General features: G+C 38.6%; 1 protein-coding gene and 2 long non-coding RNA genes across 3 annotated transcripts in view; 2 read left to right on the top strand and 1 right to left on the bottom strand.

Annotated features, from left to right (window-relative positions):
* LOC133719708 (uncharacterized) overlaps positions 1 to 25,224 on the bottom strand; it is a 51,114-nt gene that overhangs the window by 12,780 nt on the left and 13,110 nt on the right. The gene's annotated exons all lie outside the window — the stretch shown is intronic.
* LOC133723713 (uncharacterized) lies at positions 5,578 to 8,349 on the top strand. Its single transcript, XR_009853208.1, has 4 exons — positions 5,578 to 6,183; positions 6,267 to 6,590; positions 7,295 to 7,367; positions 8,117 to 8,349. It is a non-coding gene; the product is annotated as an uncharacterized LOC133723713 (long non-coding RNA).
* Positions 19,783 to 25,218, top strand: LOC133719706 (protein BONZAI 3-like). The gene is made up of 15 exons (XM_062145875.1): positions 19,783 to 20,197; positions 21,384 to 21,431; positions 21,835 to 21,983; positions 22,086 to 22,134; positions 22,564 to 22,620; positions 22,824 to 23,003; positions 23,109 to 23,243; positions 23,334 to 23,395; positions 23,532 to 23,625; positions 23,713 to 23,827; positions 23,906 to 23,982; positions 24,174 to 24,311; positions 24,417 to 24,581; positions 24,666 to 24,779; positions 24,911 to 25,218. The coding sequence occupies exons 1-15, from the start codon at positions 20,039 to 20,041 to the stop codon at positions 25,067 to 25,069; spliced, it is 1,701 nt and encodes a 566-aa protein (XP_062001859.1). The 5' UTR covers positions 19,783 to 20,038; the 3' UTR covers positions 25,070 to 25,218.

Here is a 25,224-nt window from a genome sequence, read left to right on the forward strand (position 1 = left end):
TCGTGAGAGAAGCGTATGCCCAAAAGATGCTGCTACTGCATCTCTGCCTGCGCTAGTTTCATCTCGTTATGATTTCGCCGGTGCTTATATCCCCTACGATTTCTTTTCTTTGTGTTTGTCTCTTGCTGTGAAAAAACTAGTCTCTGACAAATATTTAAACTTTGAGAAGGAAGTTCGAAGGGCAAATATTTGGACTTGTTTTATTCATTTTGTTTGGCAGTGTATGTAGTTATCCATTGAACTAAACAAGTTTAATAACAAGGATAGCTAGCTAGCTGAAATTAAACACTTCATTTCGGACAGAACGCTCTTTTTATTTGAAATTATAAACTTCATACCTGTTGTACGTTTATGCTTTTACCTGATAATCAAATGCTGGGAAAGTAATCAAAGTAACACCTCGTGCAATCGATCATCTAATTAACCGTTATTTGAGATTTGGTGAAATTAATGAAGTCTCAAGTTCAAGATCAGTCTTTCGACGTACGTATAAGCAACTGGATTTGGGCCAAAAATCCCACAACGTACAGTTGAGCTCTAGAAAAGGCAATGAGTGAACTGAGGCAATGAGCGAACTGGGGCGTAATCGTACGTTCATGCAAAAATATATTTTTAATTTAGTCAAAATCCATTTTTACAAATTAGCGGTCTGGCCTTCTGGCTACACCAAAGAATTGGAAACTACAACATGATGGGTATCACCGTATCAGCTTCAAGACTGAATCTGAAGGTAAAGTTATGAACATCGTCCTAAACTTCCAATCGGCACTGATCAAGCCAATTCACAGACTTTTCTGCAAGTTTTACAATGAAATTTCTACAAATTTTGACATCAAATCTTGCGCAGAATCGATCCGAGTTTCTTCTCTGTCTATACAGCTGTACTGCATAGATGTAGTGTGTAATAGCCCGTACCCCAGAATCTTAAACTTATTATTAGTTACCGTCAGTAAAGGGGGTTTTTAGTTCGTGAGTTTCGTTTTACCGTTTGTTGGACGAAGAGTTGACTTTTCTTTGGTCCGATAATTTTGGAAATTTCCTTGTGAATGCCATAGAACACATTAAACCGAGTTCGTAGACACATAGTTTACTTAAATCGGAGTTACGATGGAAAAGTTGTAATTAAAAAAATAAAAATAAAAGTTACTATTCTTGTTTTTGGGGTTTTAAATGGCTTTCTATTTGTGGAAAGGGGAAAAGAAGGAGAGAGAGGAAGAGTCAAATCGGGAGAACCCGATCCAGCCCCCTTCCCTGTAATACCCCGAAAAATCCAAATTAAATTCCGTGGATTTTTTAGAAATGATTTCACGATAGTGGGAGCGAGTACAAGGCTCGGAGAAGTTGTGGAATTAGTTCGAACGATTAATTTTCGAAAACGAACGTTATTTAGGGGCTCGCGAAAGTTGACTTTTTATACGTTCAAAATTTGGGAAAACTTCCTTCATGAAAGTTGTAGAGCTTGTCGATACGATCTTGTGCATATGTGGAACGCAATATTCGGAGTTCGTATGAATACGTTATGAATATTTGAAAATTGAGATTTTTCTATAAATAGTCAAAAAATCCAAATTCTGTCATTAAGGACAGAAAAATTGGTTTTTTGCGGAACAGCCCCCGGTTCTCTCTCTCTCTCGCTCGAAAACCCTTCCCAGGCCGGCCGACCCGCTGACCCGACCCGGCCCCATCTCTCTCCTCCGGCGTTCTCCGGCCACGACCCGGCACTCACTATGATCGCCGCAAGCCGCCCAGCTGCCTGGTGCCCTCCGCTTGCCCCGCCGTCGTCGCCAAAGCTGGATCGAAGGAGCCCAGCCGTGCGAAACCGACCCGACCGGAGAACCAGTTTTCCGGCGTCTCCTCGGCCGATCCTTCCTATTTTCGTGATCTCCTCCTCCCCCTGATCATCCTCATATCCTCCTTGCACGACGATTTTGAGTGTAGAGTGAAGGATCACGAATTAAAAATTCGACGTCCCTGATTCAATCTGGAAATCTGATCAGACGGCCCAGATTAATCCAACTTCCAAGCATGATCTAGGACGATCTAGGCCGAACCAGACTTAGCTCCAGGTATGAAAGTTGATCACCCTTTTATTTTGAAGAAGTTTGTAGTTGACGACTTTTGCATCGGAGGTGGTTGACCCGGCGTTGACTGCCGCCGTTGACCACCGGTTGACCAGTAGCTTGTGGCGGCGCGTGGTGGCGCGTCCAGCCATATTTTGGTGTTTTGTTTTCAGTTTATTCATCTACGCATCGATACGGTCGTTTGGATATATTATAAGGTCATTTTGGAGAAAGTTGATGCATGCTAGGGTTTCGGTTTTTATGCATTACTTTCGGTTTACGATCTGCAAAGATCTGACCGTCGGTTTTGCTTCAAATTTTAATATGTTGATCGTATGACTGTCCCGATGACTTTGTGTGGTCACGGGCGAAGATCCGACCGTTGGATCTTCGTATAATTGAGAAATGGTGATTCGGAAAGCTATTCGTGAGAATCCGACCGTCAGATTTTCGTATAATTTTGTGGAGATTTTTGTAAGGACGATTCAGGAAGATCCGACCGTTGGATCTTCGTGATAATTTTGGAGGATGATCCTGAGGGCGATCCGTGAGGATCCGACCGTTGGATCATCGTATAATTTCGATCCGACCGTTGGATCATCATTAAATTAGAATCTGACCGTTGGATTGTCGTTTGAGTATGTTTTTGAGTTGTTGGCTAAGTTAAGGTCATGTTTGATTAGGTGATTGACGGTCTCCCTTGGGTGAGCGGTTTCGGTGTGTATTGTGTTGAATTGAAGACGCAGCGGAAATATCGAGGTGAGTAAACCTCACGTGGTTCATATTACGAACCGAATAAATTTAATTACTTTATTTTGTCGTAATTGTGTGAAAATATTTATGAAATAAATATTTGTTTTAAATCATATGGGCTTGATCAACTACGGTCCATAGGTAAGTAAAATGTATTTAAACTATAAAAATGAATTTCACGATTTTATTGTGTGGACTATAGTTGGTATTAGTGATTATCCCTGAGCGGATAATTACGTATATATATATTTATGTGGAATGTATATATGGATGGTGTGGCATTGTGGTATGTGGATTATTGAATTGAATATTTACATATGTCGGAAACATATATGTATTGGTAGAATTGTTGTGATGCAAACAATATTTGTGAGTGAGTTCATATATTGTTTTTGGGTATGACTTTTCGGGAAACAATATGTCGTGGGAAATGGTATTTCTATTGTTTTGAAAAATGTTTGAGGATTTGGGGAGTTGCAGGTTGTGATTTCTCCTTTTGGGTTGGGAAACATTTTCAGGTCCGGTATGACCATTTTAAATGTTTTAATCTGACGACCGGTGGTCTGAGGATTTGAGAGTCACAGGTTATGATTTCTCCGTTTGATTTGTTTTAACATTTTGGGTCCAGTGCAACTCGCTTAAATGTTTTGATCTAAGGGTCAGGTTGGCCTAAAGATCCGGGGTTTGCAGGTTGCATCCTCAGGCAATATATCGTAATTACGCCTTTGGCCCGGTTAGTGATTTCGATCAGTTAGAGCTCTAGTCTGTCTGCCAACGTGTCCAGGTTGGACCGGATTTTCATAATGATTTGTAAGGTTAACATTTCTTATGATTTTGTCACGATGTGACTTGTAAGAGTCCTTTTGGTAAAAGGTGTTGAGTTTTGGATGGATTTATTTGTGTGTGTTGATGATGTCTTTAATTTATTTCCTTGTTAACTCTTTTGTTTAAATTTCTATTTTTCTTCTCTTTTCTTCTTTTTCGGTTATATTGTTTATTATCTCTATTTATTTTCCTTGATCATTTTTATGGTTCGATTTCCCGTTTATTTCTCGTTTTCATTTTATTGTTTGATTTTAATGTAATCTCCTGAACTAAATTATATGCAGGGATTACTATGACTTCTGATTTTATGCGTGTTGGTTATTTCCTGAATTAATTTTCTATGCATGATTAATGTTCTTATTAGTTTAATTGGGGAGTGCAGTGATGGGTGAGACTCGTAGAAAGTTGAGAAATATTATTCCGTATTGTGGGGATAAATGCATCTTGTCAAGAGGAGAGATGAGTGATTCATTTGATCTTTTGTTTGAGATTTCAAATGATTTGGAGTTAATGATTTTGGTGATCGATTATTGAGATTGTGGTTTTCTTGTGGATGTTGAAATTTTTGGTTGTTACTTGAGTTAAAAGTATTGTGTTATAATAAATCAACCATTCTTTCTTTTACTCATACGGGCTGTCAAAAGCTTACCGGGTTTTGTGTTGTTGCAATCCCGGTACACTATTCAAACGGTGTAGCGGATAATCCTACAGGTTAGAATATTGATTATTCATCATCGAAGCCAAGGTGGACTTTCCGGGAACGGGGGCGTAGAAAGTGCTTATAGTTGTAGTCTTCCGCTGTGTAGTGAGTTGGTGAGTGTGTTTACATATTGAATTGATATTCGGTTTATGTGTAAACTCTGAGAATTGAAATACGTGTGGTTTTATGCTTGGTTTAATTAAAAAAAAAATTCTGAGCATTTGAACAGGTTAGTTGAGTTTCATGTTTTCGGATTTGAATTTGTTATTCAAAATTCGGGGCGTGACATTCCCCTTCATTTTCGTCGCACAAACCCAGAACCTGATCTCCTGCGATTTCTTCGCCGGAAGCCCACCGCCAGACTCGCCACCGGCCATAAAACGTTCCTCTCTTCCTCCTCGTTCTAATCATGTAAGTTTTTCACCTTGGGTAGCTTTGAATGTTAAGATTCGAAGAGAAATTTCCAGAAATGGGAAATCAGAGATTTGTTTCAATCTTCGGTTTCCGGGCGGATTTCTTTAGGGATTTGGTTGCTGGGGCGATGCTAATTAGGGGTGGGCGTCCGGACCCGAAAAACCGAAGACCCGACCCGAACCGTGCAAAAAAGCCCAATTTAGTTCAGTTCTGACTTTGAAATTCTTGGTTCGGTCTAGGACCCGACCCGAATATATTTTCTCGGTTCGGTCTTGGGCCTCAAATATGCAGAGACCGAAAGCCCGAACTGGCCCATTTTCCCATCATTTGCCACTTTTCCCTCTATTATTGGGTGTTATTATAATATATTAAAAAAAAAAAAAAACCCAAAGTAGTCAGACCAAGCCCACACTTCGTCCCCACTTTGTCTCATGAAATAAGAATCTTGTTTTCCCTTTTTTGCTTTGTCTCCCACTCTCTAATTATTAAAGAATGGGCTTATTATATAGCTTATCATATCAGTATGCCACATGATCGAACCATCTCTGGCTCTCAGCCTCTCTCTCTCTTTCGCTCTCTCTCTCTCTAAACCATCTCAGGCCCTAGTTCTTCCCAAATCCCCGATTATTCAATTTGAAAACCTAAAACCCAGTTCATTTCATCCCAAATTTAATGGCATCAACACAAACTTCTTCCCAAAGTTCAAGTTCTGAATCCGATTCCGATTCCATTCATTTCTGTAATACCCGAAAAATCCAAATTAAATTCCGTGGATTTTTAGAAATGATTTCACGATAGTGGGAGCGAGTACGAGGCTTGGAGAAGTTGTGGAATTAGTTCGAACGATTAATTTTCGAAAAAACGAACGTTATTTAGGGGCTCGCGAAAGTTGACTTTTTATACGTTCAAAATTTGGGAAAACTTTCTTCATGAAAGTTGTAGAGCTCGTCGATACGATCGCGTGCATATGCGGAACGCAAAAATCGGAGTTCGTATGAATTAGTTATGATTTTTTGAAAAAGTTTCCAATTTAGTATAAAGCTTCCATTTTTGGAAATTTCCAAAAATAAAAACAGATTTTTCCAAAATTGGAAAATCTGCTGCGATTTTAGTTCCCCGCCGGAAATCGCCTCCAAAACTTCGATCGACGATTTCTTCCTCCTCCGGCCACCGATCCTCACCAAACTTCTTCCATTGGCTTCGTATGGTCCTTGCGCACCTGTCTGTGGCAGCCTTTCACGGCGGCGCGGCCTGTAGCGGCGGCGGCAAGCCCGGTCCTATTTAAGCTCGATTTTGGTCAACGCCGGTTTTCTCCTAGCTCCGGCCACCAAAACTTCCGATCCTTGGCTCCATGAACTCCCCTCAACCTGCTGATCATCATACTAGGAGGATTGCACCTAGAGTGACCGGTTTCACGTTCGTCGGAGCTCGGTAAGTTTTCAATCCGAAACGAAAATCTTTCGATCGGTATATCTCGAGCTGTAGTGCATCGTTTTGATTGATTCTTTTTCCAGTGGGTTCCCCTTGATGTTATTAACAACTCTCTAGAAGGCATCGAGGCCTGAAATTGAAGCTTTGACGTCGAAATCGAGCCTTGCCGGATTCTGCAAAATTCTGGAATTTTTCCGACCACCGAAGCTTTCGATCGGTATATCTCGAGCTACAGACCATATTTTTCTGTGATTCTTGAACCAGTGAGTTCTTCTTGAGTTTCTTAACAACTCTTCAGAAGGAATCGAAGCCTTAAATTGACGTTTTTACGTCGAATTGGAGCTCACCGTTTTCTACAGTTTCTCGCCGGTTTCTGGAAAATTCCGGCCACCTTCATACTGTTCAAGGTAATTTTCGACCCCTTCCGGTCATTTTCAGACTTCATGCTAGTTATGAAAGTTGTTAAGCATGATGAGAGGAAGAAGAGCAGCCCGGCCCCGACACCATTGGTGGTGGTCGGCGGCGGCTCTGCCACTAACTCCGGCGGCCCTTTCCGGCCACCTCCGGGGATCAAAAATATGGTTTCTGTACATTTTCAGATTCTATATTTCAATACGATCATTTTGATATATTATGCGCAATTTTTGGATATCGTATGATGAAGTTATGAATTTTTAAGTTTCGATCGATTTCGATCGTTAGATTTGTGATATGTGAAGTTAGGACCGTCAGATGGACTTGTAGTTTTGATATGATGATCTTATGACTGTCCCAGTGGCTTTGTGTGGTCATGGGCGAAGATCCGACCGTTGGATCTTCGTATAATTGAGAAATGGTGATTCGGAAGGCGATTCGTGAGAATCCGACCGTCAGATTTTCATATAATTTTGTGGAGATGTTTGTAAGGATGATTCGAGAAGATCTAACCGTTGGATCTTCATTATAATTTTGGAGGATGATCCTAAGGGCGATCCGTGAGGATCTGACCGTTGGATCATCATTAAATTAAGATTCGACCGTCGGATCATCATATAATTAGAATCCGACCGTTGGATTTCAGTATATGTGTGGTTTATGAGTAATTTACTAAGTCAAGATAGTATCTGATTAGGTGATTGACGAATCGAGTTGGTGGACGATTCAGATGGATATGTTGCTTTTAGAAGACGCAGCTGGAATTGGAGGTGAGTAAACCTCACGTGGTTCATATTACGAACCCAATATATTTAATTGCTTTATTTTGCAATCATATGAACTATTGTTGGTGTATTAGACATTCCTGTGTGAATGTCTGTATATATATTATTACGTGAAATAATATGTATTGTTGGAGTTGTGTTGAGTTTATTGTTGAGAAACAATATATTGTGAGGGGTATTGAGTTTATTGTTGAGAAACAATATATTGTGAGGGGTATTGAGTTTATTGTTGTGAAACAATATATTGTGAGGGGTATTGAGTTTATTTTTGAGAAACAATATATTGTGAGGGGTATTGAGTTTATTGTTGTGAAACAATATATTGAGAGAGATGTTGAGTTTTATTGTTGAGGAACAATAAATTGTTGTGATCTGTGGAGATCAATAGGTCACGGGGTGACCATAGCATACTATCAGCGAACCACGCTCTCGCGCCGGGTAGGTGGAACTGAATAGTATTAAATCGTGAACCACGCTCTCGCGCCGGGTAGGTGGAAACGATCAGTTAGAGCTCTAGTCTGTCTGCCAAATATTGAGTGACCTTATGGGGGAAATTGAGAGTAACTCATAAGTGTCTATATATATATATATGAGAGTGAGAAAGTAACGTGGGTTTGTGGTGGTCTTGTAATTTAATAAATCAACAGTTCTTTCTTGTTTACTCATACTAGCTGTCAAAAGCTTACCGGGTTTTGTGTTGTTGCAACTCCCGGTACACTATTCAAATTGTGTAGCGGGTAATCCTACAGGACAGGAGAACCAGGACGGTGATCGTGCGGTTAAAGCAATTGTTAGAGTTTTACAGCAATTGTAAGTTGCGAGGTGTGTTATGCTCATTTGAGCTTTACAATATTGCTTGTGAGAGTGGATTGTAATAATGAACTCGAAGTTTCGAGATTTGGATTTTGTAATTGTAATTATTCATGTTTCGGATTTGAATTTATTATTCAAAATTCGGGGCGTGACAATTTCAATTCGAGAATGAGACCCAATACGAGGAAGACGAAGAGGATGAAGAAGATGAAATCATCATGAACCCCCTGAAAAGCCCACCACATTTGACACTCTCGGCGCCGTTGCGAGCTGCTGATGATGATGAATCTTTGGCTTGCTTTCTCTTTGAGACTCGACCCTTCTGAGAGTGCAATCGCAGAAACCAGTTGAAAGTCGCCGGAGAAGCTCCGGCTGCCGCAGCCGACAGATCTGCTCGAACGAAGAAGCTGAAGCAGTGGCTTGGCTTTAGGACTGCTGTCTTCTTCAACCTTACCCACTAAGGTTTCGGATCGAAAAGCCCGAAAAGCCGACACTAAACATAACGGGTTGGGCTCCTGTCAGTTCTTACATCTTAAATAGACCGAACCGGCCCAGACCGATTACTTCAGCCTCGGTCTCGGTTCTAGCAAAATCCGAGCCCGGCCCGACCCGAGCCCAGGCCTAATGTTAATCATCATCCATAACTTTTTGTAGCTTGATATGGCTGGTGGAGGAAGAATCGAAGGTGAACCGTGAACGTGAACAATAGCTCTCCGGTTCTTGGTTTTTGGATTGATTTTTCGGCCAAACCGATTGGAATTGTTGGTTGTTGCAGGTATAGATATTGTTGGGCTTGTTGTAGAGATGCTATTGGTGTAAGTTGAGTCGCCGGATGTGGGAGTTGATGCGGTGCACGTGACGCCACTGGTGGTGGCTCCTTGTGGCGCGTGCAGCCACTCAAAAATGCTTTGTTTTAGTTTTTGAATTATACCTAGTGTATGGGAGTTATTGGTTATCTTTGATTTCACAGAAATTTGATGTTAGATATTGTTTTAAGAATATTAAGATTGAAATTCTTGGTTAAAGTAATTGTTATTGTGGTTGGTTTTGAGTTGTAATTGTTGAGAAGTCGGAGAAGTTGAAAGTGGATCAAAGAATATTAAGACAGAATTTGGAGAATTGGAAAGAGAATTTATTTCTAATTTATTGGTTATAATTGTTGTTGAGAAATTGAAATTGAATTGATTAAGATGTTGAAAGGGGACTTGAGAAGGTTAAAGAGGATTTCAGGATGTTGAAACCGTTAAGAGTTCCGAATTCGAATCTTATAAATTCTAAATTGGAAGAGTCGAATTTGAGAGAAATTGTTGAGTAAATGAATTGTTAATTTCGAGGGAGTAATTGTCGATTTTAGATTATTCCCTTCTTATAGTTATTTATATGCTGCCAAAAATATTACAAGACGTACTGAGCCCTCGAGCGAGGAAGACACTAGCAGGTAGCAGGATTAACAGCGAGGCTTACCTGTGAGTGGACCTTTGTTTCAATTAAATTATGCATGCAGTCTGGATTTTCGAGTATGGGATTAAATTTTGTGAATTGAAAATAATTAATTGTTTTAAATGTGATTTCTGTTGAAAGAATTTTTTTAAAAAGGAATGTGTTGACAAGGAGGCTACTTTTCAGCTCATGCGTACATTACCTAGTCGGTAGTCCCCTCTGGTGCGTCATCTGGTCGGCAGTCCCCACCAGATGGCATGAGTTAGTTAGTTAGCAGTCCCCTCTAACCACTGTCTCCTAAATTCCAGTCGGCAGCCCCCTCCGATGCGTCATCTGGGCGGCAGTCCCCTCCAGATGGCATGAGATGACTAGTCAGCAGCCCTCTCTAGTCATCGAATGTTTTTCACGGAAAGTTGATTTTAAAGGAAACGAAATTGGGAGATATTTTATGATTACACTGCATGCTGGATTTAAATAACGAGAAAATGGGAAAGCATCCAATTAGTTATCTTCATAAATTACTTTATTTTTGTCCACTCAATCTAACGTTCTTAAATGTTTGCCCCTAGGCCCTTTGGTTTTCTAAATGCCCAGATTTCAGATTTTGCTGAGGTTTCATCTAGGAAATTAAGGCTTAGGATCCAGCGCATCCGTTTTGATCGTAGGTTATCACTTAACCTACCTTTGTATGATATCGGCTTAATTACGTAGAACTGCTCTCATAACCAGTTTAAATTGGGGAAATGTTAATACTTGAGAATTCGAATGCCTTGACAAGGTTAAGGTGGAATTGTATTTCGGAATGTAAATTATACCTGAAATGTAAATATTTGGACTGTATATATAGTTGTGAGATTAGTTTTGCTCATGTCCAGGTTTTGTAAACTCTGGGTAGTTCGTTTTAGGGGAAGTTCTGCTGATTTTTCGGTAAAATTTCACCTAAGTGCATGTTGAGAATATACATTCCACATGGGGAAAAATTGGACTTTGCCCATGATTTTGTCACTCCATCAATTGCCAATTGATTTTGGATGTGAACCTCATATTACTTTATCATGGTATCAGAGCCAAGTTATCCCACGTGTGTATGCCTAACGGCCACACGGGCTCCACGTCACCCAAAGGTTGTTACGTGTATGGCTTGAAAATTCGTCACACGTGCGGGGGCGTGTTGAGAATATATACATCCCACATGAGAAAAAAATGGGACATTACCCATGGATTTATAAGGGTTTTGAGAAGAAGAAGAAGAACTAACAGAAAGATATAGATGAAGATGATGTTGTTATTGCTTTGATTAGACGTAAGATATTACATTGTCCATGAGTTTATAAAGGTTTGACACTTCATCTATTACTAATTGATTTTGAATATGAAACCCAGATTACTTTATCACTAAAGTGGGCCCCACAAGCTCGGTTAGAGTTTCGGGATGAAATTCGGGTCGGGTTCTGTCATAGTTACTTAGTGAGATAATATCTGAAGGAAAAGAAACTGAAAATGTTCGTGCAGTTTTTCTATGTTGAACGATGAGTTTTTGTTGACTGACTAAGAGCATCTCCAACGGTGGTGTCAAAATCCACCGTGGAGCTCCAACGGATACAAAATGCAGATCTCATCCTCTTCAACCCATCCTTCAGATCCACCGTGGATGACAATTCTTGGTTTCATCTGACAGACTCAGGTCATCCGTCATTTTATTTTTTTTATTGTTTCTCCCCTTCTCCTCTATCGTTCTCCTCACTTTCGGGCTACCCAAATCAGAGTCATTCATGATCTTTCTTGTCTTTCTATTTCTGTAATACCCCGAAAAAAATTCAAATTTAATTCCGTGGATTTTTAGAAATGATTTCACCATTGTGGGAGCGAGTACGAGGCTTGAAGAAGTTGTGGAATTAGTTCGAACGATTTAATTTTCGAAAACGAACGTTATTTAGGGGGTCTCAAAAAGTGACTTTTTATACATACAGAATTTGGGAAAACTTCCTTCATGAAAGTTGTAGAGCTCGTCGATACGATCGCGTGCATATGTGGAACGCAAAAATCGGAGTTCGTATGAATTAGTTATGATTTTTTTGAAAAAGTTTCCAATTTGGTATAAAGCTTCCATTTTTGGAAATTTCCAAAAATAAAAACAGATTTTCCAAAAATGGAAAATCTGCTGCAGAAAACGCTCTCGGCCGGAAATCGCCTTGATTTTTCGTCCGGCCATATCTTCCTCCTCCGGCCACCGATCCTCACCAAACTTCTTCCATTGGCTTCGTATGGTCCTTGCGCACCTGTCTGTGGCAGCCTTTCATGGCGGCGCGGCCTGTAGCGGCGGCGGAAAGCTTGTTCCGATTTAAGCCCGATTTTGAGTCAACGCCGATATCTTGAGTTTCCGGCCACCTTTCTTTGTGATTCTTGGCTTGATGAACTCGCCTTGAGATTCTGAACCAGTCTCCAGAAGGAATCGAAGCGAGTGGTGGACGTTTTCACGCTGATCGGAGCTCTCGCCGGATTCTGGAAAAATTCCGGCCACCGTGACTGAGTTTGGTAATTTTCGACCTCTTCTTGATGTTTTCTGATAGCAAGCCTTTAGAGTTTTTTGTTAAGCATGATGAGAGGAAGAAGAGCAGCCCGGCCCCGACACCATTGGCGGTGGTCGGCGGCGGCTCTGCCACTAACTCCGGCGGCCCTTTCCGGCCACCTCCGGGGATCAAAAATATGGTTTCTGTACATTTTCAGATTCTATATTTCAATACGATCATTTTGGTATATTACACGTAATTTTTGGATATCGTATGATTAAGTTATGAATTTTTAAGTTTCGATCGTTCGATTTGTGATCTGTGAAGATCAGACCGTCTGATGGAATTGTAGATTTGATATGTTGATCGTATGACTGTCCCGATGACTTTGTGTGGTCACGGACGAAGATCCGACCGTTGGATCTTCGTATAATTGAGAAATGGTGATTCGGGAGGCGATTTGTGAGAATCCATCCGTCGGATTTTTATATAAGTTAGAATCCGACCGTCAGATTCCCGTATATGTGTGCTTTTGAGTTGTTGGCTAAGTTAAGATCATTATTGGATTAGGTGATCGATGGATTTATTTGGCGGACGATTCGTGAGATTGTTAATTGAGCTGTTAAGAAGACGCAGCTGGATCAGAGGTGAGTAAACCTCACGTGGTTCATATTACGAACCGAATAAATTTAATTACTTTATTTTGTCGTAATTGTGTGAAAATATTTATGAAATAAATATTTGTTTTAAATCATATGGGCTTGATCAACTACGGTCCATAGGTAAGTAAAATGTATTTAAACTATAAAAATGAATTTCACGATTTTATTGTGTGGACTATAGTTGGTATTAGTGATTATCCCTGAGCGGATAATTACGTATATATATATTTATGTGGAATGTATATATGGATGGTGTGGCATTGTGGTATGTGGATTATTGAATTGAATATTTACATATGTCGGAAACATATATGTATTGGTAGAATTGTTGTGATGCAAACAATATTTGTGAGTGAGTTCATATATTGTTTTTGGGTATGACTTTTCGGGAAACAATATGTCGTGGGAAATGGTATTTCTATTGTTTTGAAAAGTGTTTGAGGATTTGGGGAGTTGCAGGTTGTGATTTCTCCTTTTGGGTTGGGAAACATTTTCAGGTCCGGTATGACCATTTTAAATGTTTTAATCTGACGACCGGTGGTCTGAGGATTTGAGAGTCACAGGTTGTGATTTCTCCGTTTGATTTGTTTTAACATTTTGGGTCCAGTGCGACTCGCTTAAATGTTTTGATCTAAGGGTCAGGTTGGCCTAAAGATCCGGGGTTTGCAGGTTGCATCCTCAGGCAATATATCGTAATTACGCCTTTGGCCCGGTTAGTGATTTCGATCAGTTAGAGCTCTAGTCTGTCTGCCAACGTGTCCAGGTTGGACCGGATTTTCATAATGATTTGTTAGGTTAACATTTCCTATGATTTTGTCACGATGTGACTCGTAAGAGTCCTTTTGGTAAAAGGTGTTGAGTTTTGGATGGATTTATTTGTGTGAGTTGATGATGTTTTTAATTAATTTCCTTGTTAATTCTTTTGTTTAAATTTCTATTCTTTTTCTCTTTTCTTCTTTTTCGGTTATATTGTTTATTATCTCTATTTATTTCCTTGATCATTTCTATGGTTCGATTTCCCATTTATTTCTCGTTTTCATTTTATTGTTTGATTTTAATGTAATCTCCTGAACTAAATTATATGCAGGGATTACTATGACTTCTGATTTTATGCGTGTTGGTTATTTCCTGAATTAATTTTCTATGCATGATTAATGTTCTTATTAGTTTAATTGGGAAGTGCAGTGATGGATGAGACTTGTAGAAAGTTGAGAAATATTATTCCGTATTGTGGGGATAAAGACATCTTGTTAAGAGTAGAGATGAGTGATTCATTTGATTTCTTTGTGTGTGATTTCAAATGATTTGGAGTTAATGATTTTGGTGATCGATTATCGAGATTGTGGTTTTCTTTGTGGATGTTGAAATTGTTGGTTGTTACTTGAGTTAAAAGTACTGTGTTATAATAAATCAACCATTCTTTCTTTTACTCATACTGGCTGTCAAAAGCTTACCGGGTTTTGTGTTGTTGCAATCCCGGTACACTATTCAAACGGTGTAGCGGATAATCCGACAGGACTGGAGAATTCAGGAAGGTGATCGAACCGTGTAGAGTAGCTGATTTGTAATACTCTGATTTTCAGTTGTGAGGTTTGTTATGCTCATTAGAGCTTTACAATTTACTTTGTACGAGTGAGTTGTAATAATTAACTCGAGGTCTTCGAGTTTTGAATTTGAGCGTGAGTGGCGAGGTTGTTTCTGAAAAAAAAAAATTCAGAACGTTTATTTGTTTAAGTTGTTTAATTCATGTTTCGGATTTGAATTTGTTATTCAAAATTCGGGGCGTGACAATTTCTTTCTACAATACCCAAATCTTCATACCCAAACCTTCAAAAATCATTGATATCAAACGAAAAATTAAATTTTCATTCAGATTTGGGGAAAAAGAGAGGAAGAGAGTTAGAGTTTGGAGTTAGAAAGAAAAACTGAAGAATTGGATCCAAGCAGCTCCGATCAGATCAAATCCCCAGTAATCAGATCATAGTAGTGTCGCCATGGTCGATCATAGTGTTGAGGTCGCGATTGTGTTTGCCATGTTGGAATCTGGGCTACTTGTGGTTGCTTGGATCTGTTCAAATTTGTTAATATGGTTGCTTTTCTAATCGCCCAGAAAAGCTAGAAGAAGGCGAAGAGAAACAGAAGAGAAGAAGATGGAGAGAAAGAAAGCAATAGTGTAATTGTGTTTTAATAAAATATATTATAATAATAGTAATAAAATATTTATTTATTTATTTTAACCTATGGGTTGGAGTGAAAAATTGTCAAAATTGACAATTCCTTGTCAGCTGTCAAATTTGAACTTACCTAAAAATTTTTGACCTCTCCGTTAGAGATGGACTAAGATTGACTTGACCAACCTCCACTTGGTTGCCATGCATGCATTCATAGGAACTTCATTCAGGTACGTGGAACTGACTTGGCATTTTCCCGCCAATTTGATCTTTCTTTGCGTACAATTCATCAATTTCAATCCATTGCCTGGGACTAGTCAATGGTCAAAGTATATGGAAAATTGGAAATCATGCATGTAAGTTACTTATATTATGCACTACTGTAAGTTGGTACGATTATGCAGACGCATTTTCCAGATAATTTACTTGCAAAGTGTTCACATGACAAGTATTGGATCGATAGCTTGTAGCTTCTTGAACGTACAGGTGGCTAACTATATATACAAGTTACAAACCACCATATATAGAATTAGTCTACAAGAATATATACAACCAAACGGAATTGAATCAGTTGTGGAGAACTAATGACTGGTCGTATATATTCAGTTTATGACCGAATAACATCGAGAACTAGAATTCAGAATACCTAGTAGCAATATTTTACATCTATAATATATATATATATATCCTAGTTTGAGATGAGCAAGGATATTCAAGGCAATATATATATATATATATATATATATATATATATATATACACACACACAGTAATCTTTATGCCTAGCTATGGCCATTGGTAGTACTTTCCAGTTTCCACAAAGACTACCTGGGGAAAGGAAGAAGACTCCTATACCGTCAGCTTTTTCCGATTGATTCGAGTACAAACAGCCTTGAAGGTTACTCCTTTTGCGAAAGGAGAACTTCTCAAATGAGGAGATTCCTGAATAGCCCTGCTGAAGACTTGAAGAGGTGTTCTCCGCCTGAGTTTTGCCAATGACAATCGAACACATCAACACAGGACTTTTATTAGCACAAGTTATCCACAGAGAGCAATTGCAACAATAGTTTAATTGGCTAAAGAAAGCTAGAAAGTGTTTCGCCAGACACTTCGATTGATTCTCAAGTCATCTTTTTTTTTTTGGAACTCTCTTCCAACTTATTGCATGTTAATGTCTTATTCTTTTGGAAATCAAATAAGAGTTTTTTTGGAGGAAAGTCCAAAATGGACGAACTCAAGTTCATGATAAACACATCTTCAAAGGATAAGTGTCATAAAAATCCTTTGAAGTTTAAGACTTAAATAACTTGAATGGTAAGAGTTGAAAAGAGATTTTCAAGAGGGAATGGTTCCGGTCACCACAATTTCCAATTTATCATCACATAATATAACAACCGCAACACTTTCCTCTCTTATTTTGAGTACAAAAACACTACCTGTAATGAAATAAAATATATCTTCATCGATAAAAGAGATTACAACCGAAACAACTTTTCCTTCTTATTCAGACGTCCTTATTGCCTTTATTTTTCATCACTTCCTCGTCGAAATATATACCGATCCATATCTATTAGCCAAAAAACGTAAAAAAAACTATATCTAAACTCTTTGCCCCGTTACTAAAATAGGCAAAAGTAATGAATGGCCACATTACAAAAATTTTACCTATTAACGTTTCACCAAATTTTACTCTCTATAGGCAGATTACCCACTACCTACAGCATTACTAGTTTCGTTACTTCGCTCTAAACACATAAATACAAGGACTACATACTGTTTAGTCCTTCAACTTTTGCCCTAAAAACACTTCAGTCCCTGGCCTTCTAATTTCACACGTTTAGTCCTTGTACTCTCAAAATTTGAACTAATAGGTCCATTCCGTTACTCTACGCCCAAAAACTCCGTTAAATTGCTGACGTGGCAGTTCTTCCGCGCGAAAATATCCATTATACCCTCACTTCCTTTTTTTTATTTTAAATTTATTCTTTTGTCTTTTTTTTTTTCCCGGTTTATCTTCTCTTCTCTATCCCCTGCAGAAACCTCAGCACAAGCCCTCCGTCGATCTCCTTGCAACCTTCCCCTCCTCCTTCAAATAAACAAAAACCCATTGTCAAATTCTTCTCTCTCCCTCGTACAATTGAACTGAAATCCCAAACACAATCGAGAACAAAAAAAGACCGAAACTTTAAAACACCCGAGAGGAGACGGAGGAGATGGTGGAGACGGCCCATACCGGAGAGGAGACGGAGGAGAAAGCCCATATCCATTCGGCGGCACAAAGCATAGAAAAGGAGAGAGTACAAACGACGTCAGCGCCAAGGAAGACCAGACCCAGTTCGCCGACCCGAACCCGGACTCTGGTTCCTCCCCGAGTTCGAGCATGTCCCCTTCTTCTTCCCCCTAAACTTCGGCCTCCTCCGCCTTGATCATTCCGACGGCAACACCCTCTTCTTCAAGCCCTCACTCTCTTCCTCTACTCATTTCCCCTCCAATTCTATACTCATCTATTCCTGCAATTCACCACTAAGCAACCCATCATCACTCCACTCCGGCCTGGGACCAGCTTCACTCCGGCCCCTGACACTTCATCCTCCCCGTCTGGCGCGACGTCTACGCAATGGCCTGCCTCCACGTCGCCAAGATCCACTAGTCGCCGATGATTTCACCGACGCCCTCTGCGCCCTCAACATGGGCCTCCTTATGGGCGGCTCGCTCTTCAAATCGGACCTCCACTCCGCCGTGACTAAAGACTCCGCTAAATCCAGAGCCGCCGCTAGGGTTTCCGAACAAAACGGCCCCAATTTGGACCGCCGATTGGTCCGTGACGACCTCAAAGCAACGGAGGTTAGGTTCGTAATTTCTCATTACAGGTCTGAGCTTCACATATTGAAAAAACAGAGTGGTTGAAGGTGGGGATGGAGGCGGTGGGGGTGGGTCGGGTGAGGAAGAAGAAGTGAGGAAGTGATGAAGAAGAGATAAACCCGAAAAAAAAAAAAAAAAAAAAAAAAAAAAAGAGAGAGAAAATAATAAATAAATAAAAAGGAAGCGAGGGTATAATGGACATTTTCCTGCTGAAGAACTGCCACGTCAACAATTTAACGGAGTTTTTGGACGGAGTATAACGGAATGGACCTATTGGTTCAAAATTTGAAAGTACAAGGACTAAACGTGTGAAATTAGAAGAACAGGGACTGAAGTGTTTTTCAGGCAAAAGTTCAAGGATTAAACAGTATTTAGTCCTAAATAAAAATAAGATTTCCAAGTCTAATTAAGCAATTTTTCTTTTAACTGAAGAATTATAGTATTAGTAATACATTTTGTTTTATTGAGATGTGTCCTCAGAGTCTTAAGAATTAAGATTCAGATACTAATCCGTACCGGGAGTTCATGTCAGAACAGGGCTGATTTTGGGCATAGGGCCTCAGATTTTAGGGGCCTAAAAAAAAATTATGTAGGCATGCAATAAAATAAAATTAAAAAAAAAAGATAACAAAACAATTTAAGAGACGCAACACAAACACACTTACACGCAAAGTGCAATCAAAGTATCAAAGTCGAACATATTGCGTCTCAGAGACGATCATCTCTCTCTCTTGCTCAATTCAAGAATCCAAGACAAAAATCCAATTGTGATTGAACATCCCAAAAGGTAATTCTATTTCCAAATGGTGGCTGAAGACGAAAAGTCGAAAACCCAGAAGGAGAAGGAGAGTAGGAGACTATGAGAGGATCAGAAGAAAAAGTTAAATTTAGAGATTGAAGAGTTGATTTTATCTTCCAAAAAGGCAAAAATTTAAGATCTTTGAAGCTCTTTCTTTTTTGTTTTGAATAAATTTTGGTTTTTTCCTTCTCTATTTGTGTTTTTGATGCTCTTGTATACCATTCATTCTCTATTTTGGTTTGGAGCATGTAATTATGAAATTGTGATTTGTTGAAAATTTGGGACTTGTGAGCTATTTAATATGATGTAGAACAATGAACAATAAATTTGTTTCATCTTTGTTTTTAGGGATTTTAGACTTATGCATGTTTCAACTTTTGTCTCTGTTTCATTCATTCTTTGTTGAAAAATAGCTATATGCCTGAGGCTTTCTATATGATATTCTTTAGGGATTCAATTGTTGAATTTGTTGGATTGTTGGTTGGGTTTGAAGTTGTTATCATGGCTCCTACTAGAAAGTTCAAGTCCGGGGCTCAGAAAAGAAAAGAGAAAGAGAGGAGAGAAGCTTGAAATTGAGATATTGTTTCTTTTTGTAATGTTTTCAGCATTTGTTTTGGGGCCTCAAAATTTTTTTTAGCCTCGAGCCTCCAAACTCACAAGGCCAGCCCTGTTTAGAACACTCACTCCTCTCCGATCACTAAAAATAGATCGGGGCTACCTGGAGGCTCTTACCAACTCAATCACCTTTACTAGTTACATTAAAATCTATAATTACATGTGAGAGATTCTTAAGTAAAGCAGAAGTGCCACGTGGCTAGTACGTCAAGCCAATCATGTTTCTTTGTTTTTTTTAATTATATTATGAAACTACCTATGTTTAATTAAAATAAAATATCTAAAAACACTCCCTTGCATAGACATTGATTGGTTGAACATACCGCCACGTTGCACGCCTGCCTTCTCTTGTGACAGTTAATGATAATTAAGCAATTAATTTTTGGTAAACAATAATTAAATTGGGAACAATTTCGAAGCAAAGTCAGCGTTTGGTAAACCTAAAAAAATTCTACAAGAAGATTAAAACCGCGTTTGTTGAAGAGACCGGTTTCTTTTATGTTTCCGTAGAGGGTACTGTACGTTTTGCTTGCTAATACATCGAACGGGGCCGATTTTCCGGCCTCTGTACAAAATAAATAGGGAGTCAAACTTCGGCGAAGAATCGTCAACCGCGCGCGATAGCACTCCTATATATAATCTCTGCTTCTACCCGTTGCTAGAAATTTAAAAGGCGCGAAACCAAACTAGAATCTTGTGAGAAAGAGACGAGACGTTAGGGATTTTTAGGGTTTTTGAATCCGGGAGAGAGTCAGAAAAAGAAGAAGAAGCAGCAGCCAGAGAGATGGGAGGGTGTTTTTCTGACGTGAAAGGTGGCAAGCAGGCCGTGGGTGGGGCCCATCATCAACAACAGAGACCCATCAACAGCGACGCTGACTCAAACGACACCGTTGAGCTCTTTAACCGCTCCCGAGGGGTTTATCCACTATACACTCCGCTCGAGGTAACCTACATTTGCCATGGACATGGAGTGTTGTTTAATTTCGGACTAGCCCCAATTTTACTGTTGCTTGTTGATTTAGGCATTGAAATAAAACCCCAGAACATGATGATGCTTCTTTTTTAATCCTGATTCAATTCCTCAATTTTTGCTCGGTGGTTGGTTCTGGGTTGATCTACGTACATTGTGTAAAGGTTGAAACTTTCGAAGAAGGTTGGTAGAATATAAAAACAGATGTTTGCCAAAAAAAAGAATATAAAAACAGATGAACAACTTTGGTGCCCGGAACACAGAATTGGTTGAACTGTTCTTGTACTATCTAGTAATCTCATATTTTATTAGCAGCCTATAATTTTACCTGGTGAAATTTTTCGTATTCTTTTTATATTATAATCTCTAGACACTTTTTTGAGCCAACTTAAAAAGAACTTATAGATTAAAGTTTTCATCTTTCTGGAAAACAAAGACGGCACGATTCTTGATTATAGTATTGTTATTCTCAAAACTCGTAATCTCGTATGGCTTTGTTCAACTTAAAAAAATTTCCAACTGTTTACCATAAGATAATGGCTGTATTTGCCTTGTAAACAACCCAATTGACAATTATTAAGTAATGTGACATCCTGTTTAATTTATATGCATTGGTGTTTTACGTGTTAAGCTGCATGTCGATTGAATACTGCATCTCAATCACCTGTCTGAAAAATGCCTACAACATACTCTCAGAAACTGGACATTAGCAAGATTCTGATTATCTTATGCCATTTTGACTTGAGAGCACAGGACAAAACCATCAATTGATCTTAAAGTATTGTTTCTCACTTGGAGGTATGACAATAGTCACAATAATGTGCTACTCCACCTAGCTTGAAACAGCAATGAACCATTAAGCTGGACAATGTAATGAAGCTGTAATGGACTATGAAGTATACTAGTCGATATAGTTTACCATCTGGTCTTCTATAATTCATAAATTAAGTGTGTGAAGATTATGAATAGTTTAAACTTTGGTATACATTTGATGGATGACTTAAATATAGTGTCTCTGCTTTATTAATCACTATGAGCTTTTTAAAGTGCATCAATGGTTCTCTTATTTGTAGTTGTCTTCATTTTCATATATTTTTCTAGTTGAACCTTCCGTTTCCTTCTTTGAAATGTAATGTTGGATTTCTTATCTGTGTTGCAGTTATCGCTGTCAGCAACTAACTTGCTTGATCGTGACATTACGTCAAAGGTATGTTTATATATCCATGTCACCTTGAAATATAGCAGCAATTGAAATATAAGCTAAAGTTTAATCAGCATTTTTCACTCTGATATAAGCTAAAGTTTAAAGTTTAATCAGCATTTTTCACTCTGATATTTTCACTCTGATAGTAATTAAAATACTGCAAACTGTAAGAACACAACATGACTACATGAGCATGACCTGTTTATCTTGCTATTGCTTGTCAATAATTGTTATTACTACTACCCTTACACATGGAAGGGCTATCATAGTTCTAATCAATCAAGAAAAAAACAAAAAAACTTGTTCTGTTTGATATGGTTCTATGTTATGTACTTATATGACATTTAACATGGGTACTCTGTCATGGTGAGGAATAGTTCTTTTAACATCTGTTATTTTGTTTTAGAGTGATCCCATGGTTGTGGTTTATGTAAAGAGAGGAGATGGTAAGCTAGAGGAACTAGGTAGAACTGAAGTAATATTGAATAGTTTGAAACCAGCGTGGATTGACAAAATTACAGTTTCATATCAGTTTGAGGTTGTGCAGCCATTGATGTAAGTTTCTCATATTTATTTTCTTAGATGCATATCAGTTGCATTGGTTTCATTAGGCTGCTTGCCTGACCTTCCTTTTTTCTTGTTTTGTGTTCAACCCAGATTCCACGTCTATGATGTCGATACAAAGTATCACAACGTAAATGTAAAGGTATTACCATGTCTTCTATCAAGGCTTTCGATAAACACAATTCTGAATTGTTATGAACTACTCTGCTATTTTTTAAGGTCTACAATTTTTACCATGAAGGTGTAGTAAATTGCAAATTTCTCAAATAAAATGAAATGGCGAGAAATATACATAGTAATTAAACAACCTTAGGAAGCATAGTGTGTATGTATATGGCTGGGCATAGCATTAGGATTGTGGACAATTTTGCAAACCCTAGGAATAGTATGGAACTTAGGACTTCAGACAAGATGAAAGCAACAGATAAACAAAGCCTTCAGGTTCTTTGTCTTTTGCTGTAACTGACCTTTAAATTTAGCATCATGGTGGGAATGAAAACCTTATGCAAAGTTGCAAACTCTATTGAAGGCAGAATTCACTTCTTAATCATCTCATTGTGTTGCATTGCAGACACTGAAGTTGGAGGATCAAGAATTTCTTGGGGAAGGCAGTTGTGTTCTTTCAGAGGTAAATTACCTTAAAATAAAGAGAGCTCATCGATATAGATTATTTCACTGAGCTGGTGCAGTATTTGTGAAGATGGTGTAAAGATCAATATTGTTATTGTTATTATCAATTTCTATATCTTATATTGCAAAAATGTTTTACAATCATTTGCTAAATGCTAAGATATATATTGTGTTTGTGAACTTGTTCTCTTCTAATTGCAGATAGTGACCAAACAAAGTCGAAGTTTAACCTTGAATCTGCATAGCAGAAGTGGGCGTGAAGGTTTGAGAGACTTCGGAACACTCACTGTCCATGCTGAAGAAACTATGGCTTCAAAGAGTGTTGTTGAGATAAAATTCCGTTGTTCCCAATTGGAAAACAAAGACCTCTTCTCTAAAAGCGTACGTGTTATGAAACCAGGTCTTAAGATCTTTTTACCTGATACATTCTTTTTTTTTTTTTTTTTTTTGAAATTCTTACATTTCTTTTCAACTTCCTTACTATAGGATCCTTTCTTAAGAGTATCTAGAATTGTTGAGAGTGGAGGTTCTGTTCCAATTTGCAAGACTGAAGTGGTGGATAACAATTTAAATCCAATCTGGAAACCACTATCCCTGAGTATGCAGCAGTTTGGAAGCAAGGTAAGCTTGCCAATTCTGCTTACCTGTTAAATACGGCCATTAGTTTGACAAAAAAGGTAGAAAAATTCATGAAACTTATTTTGGGTGCAGGATAATCCATTAGTCATCGAGTGTTTTGATTTCAACAGCAATGGCAATCATGTTCTTATTGGGTAATTATTAAATTATTGGTTCTACTTCTTTTTATTTTTTATTTTTTATTTTTAACACTTTTTTCTTAACTTTGTATTTTTGCCTATACAAGAAAGACGACCAACCCTTTTGGATTTACCTCTTTGTCCTATATAGGAAACTTCAAAAATCAGTGGCAGACCTGGAGAGATTATACAAAGAAAGAAGTGGGGTGAATTTCGTCATTCCATCTTCTCATGGTCATGAAAAGGTGTTTATTCAAGCTTGCACTCCAATCCATCTACTTGTATCATACATGTCAATTTACTCACTGTTTCTTTATAATATGGTGTTGTAGGATTTAAAGGGTCAGTTGTTTGTGGATCAATTTAATGAAAAGCAGCAGTTCAGCTTTCTCGATTATATTTCCAGTGGATTTGAGCTTAACTTCATGGTTGCTGTTGACTTTACGGGTAAGCAATGTGTGGTATTTTCAAATTGTTTATCATTTCCAATGTATTTGCATGCCTTGATACTGAATTTTCTTATAGCTTCAAATGGAAATCCTCATCAACATGATTCATTGCACTACATTGATCCGTATGGCCGGTTGAATTCTTACCAGCAGGTTAGCAATTGTGGTGCTTTAATAACTACGAGTTTTGTAATGTTTTTAGTGATTAATGAAATGTTTCTAATAACATGCAACACAAGATTTGTGCCTTCGTTTAATGAAATAACCTTAGGTGGTTTCTTCTGTGAGTAGTTTAGTGGTATGGTCTACAAATGTAATCAAGTATATCTGTATATTATTTGCAGGCAATAACGGAAGTTGGGGAAGTCATTCAGTTTTATGATGCTGATAAACGGTTTCCTGCTTGGGGCTTTGGAGGAAGGACAGCTGGAGGACCTGTATCGCACTGTTTTAACTTGGATGGAACTGCAACTGGCTTTGAGGTAAATCAAGAGTCTGGTTCCTCGCATATGGCTTTCTACTCTGGTTTGCGAACTTCTATGCTAACCAATATTTTTCTTATCTTGGTGATTGTTTCATTTATTTAGGTTGAAGGAGTTCAAGGCATAATGACTGCTTATGCCAGTGCTCTACACAATGCTTCTCTATCAGGACCCACTTTGTTTGGCCCAGTGGTTAATAGGGCTGCAGAGATTGCTGGCAATTCTCTATTCCACAACAACAATAAGTACTATGTGCTAATGATCATAACGGTAAGAGATGGATGATTTTTATTTGCAAGTTTTTGTTTTTTGTGATCTTTGTTATTTTAATAACATAAATGCTACATTTTATAGGATGGGATACTTACAGACCTGCAGGAAACAACAGATGCTTTCGTGAGGGCATCTGATCTTCCCCTCTCAGTTCTTATAGTTGGAGTAGGAAGTGCGGATTTCAAACAAATGGAGGTATGCTTTTGTTTCTTTTTACAAGTCATCACTTTCTCCTTATGGTACATATGTCGGTTTTTCAACAACTAGAATTTGATTTTTTTTTTTTTTTTCCGCTTGAATGCATGTCTGAATCTTGTATTTGGCAGATTCTCGATGCTGACAATGGACTGCGATTGTCAAGTTCAACAGGTCGTGTGGCTACCAGAGACATTGTACAATTTGTTCCTCTGAGAGAAGTGCAGAGCAAGTCCCAAACATCTCTATTTTTACTCTCCACAGCATTCGTCATGTTTGAATATGGATAGAATCTATTTATTCGCAATTAAGACAAAATTCATTGTGATTCTAACAGGTGGGCGCATTTCTGCTGTTCAATCGCTTCTCGAAGAGCTGCCTGGACAGTTCTTGAGTTACATGCGCTGCAGAGACGTCATGCCTCTCACTGTCCATGCAGCCCAAT

Source organism: Rosa rugosa, chromosome 7, assembly GCF_958449725.1.
Source record: "Rosa rugosa chromosome 7, drRosRugo1.1, whole genome shotgun sequence".
Classification (NCBI taxonomy): Eukaryota; Viridiplantae; Streptophyta; class Magnoliopsida; order Rosales; family Rosaceae; genus Rosa; species Rosa rugosa.

What these genes read in the sequence shown, in the direction of transcription:
- LOC133719706 (XM_062145875.1), top strand. Translation starts at nt 20,039, where the DNA reads ATGGGAGGGTGTTTTTCTGACGTGAAAGGTGGCAAGCAGGCCGTGGGT. An exon ending in GAGGTTGTGCAGCCATTGAT is followed by an intron (nt 21,984 to 22,085) that starts GTAAGTTTCTCA and finishes TGTTCAACCCAG; the next exon opens with ATTCCACGTCTATGATGTCG. An exon ending in CGGATTTCAAACAAATGGAG is followed by an intron (nt 24,780 to 24,910) that starts GTATGCTTTTGT and finishes TGTATTTGGCAG; the next exon opens with ATTCTCGATGCTGACAATGG.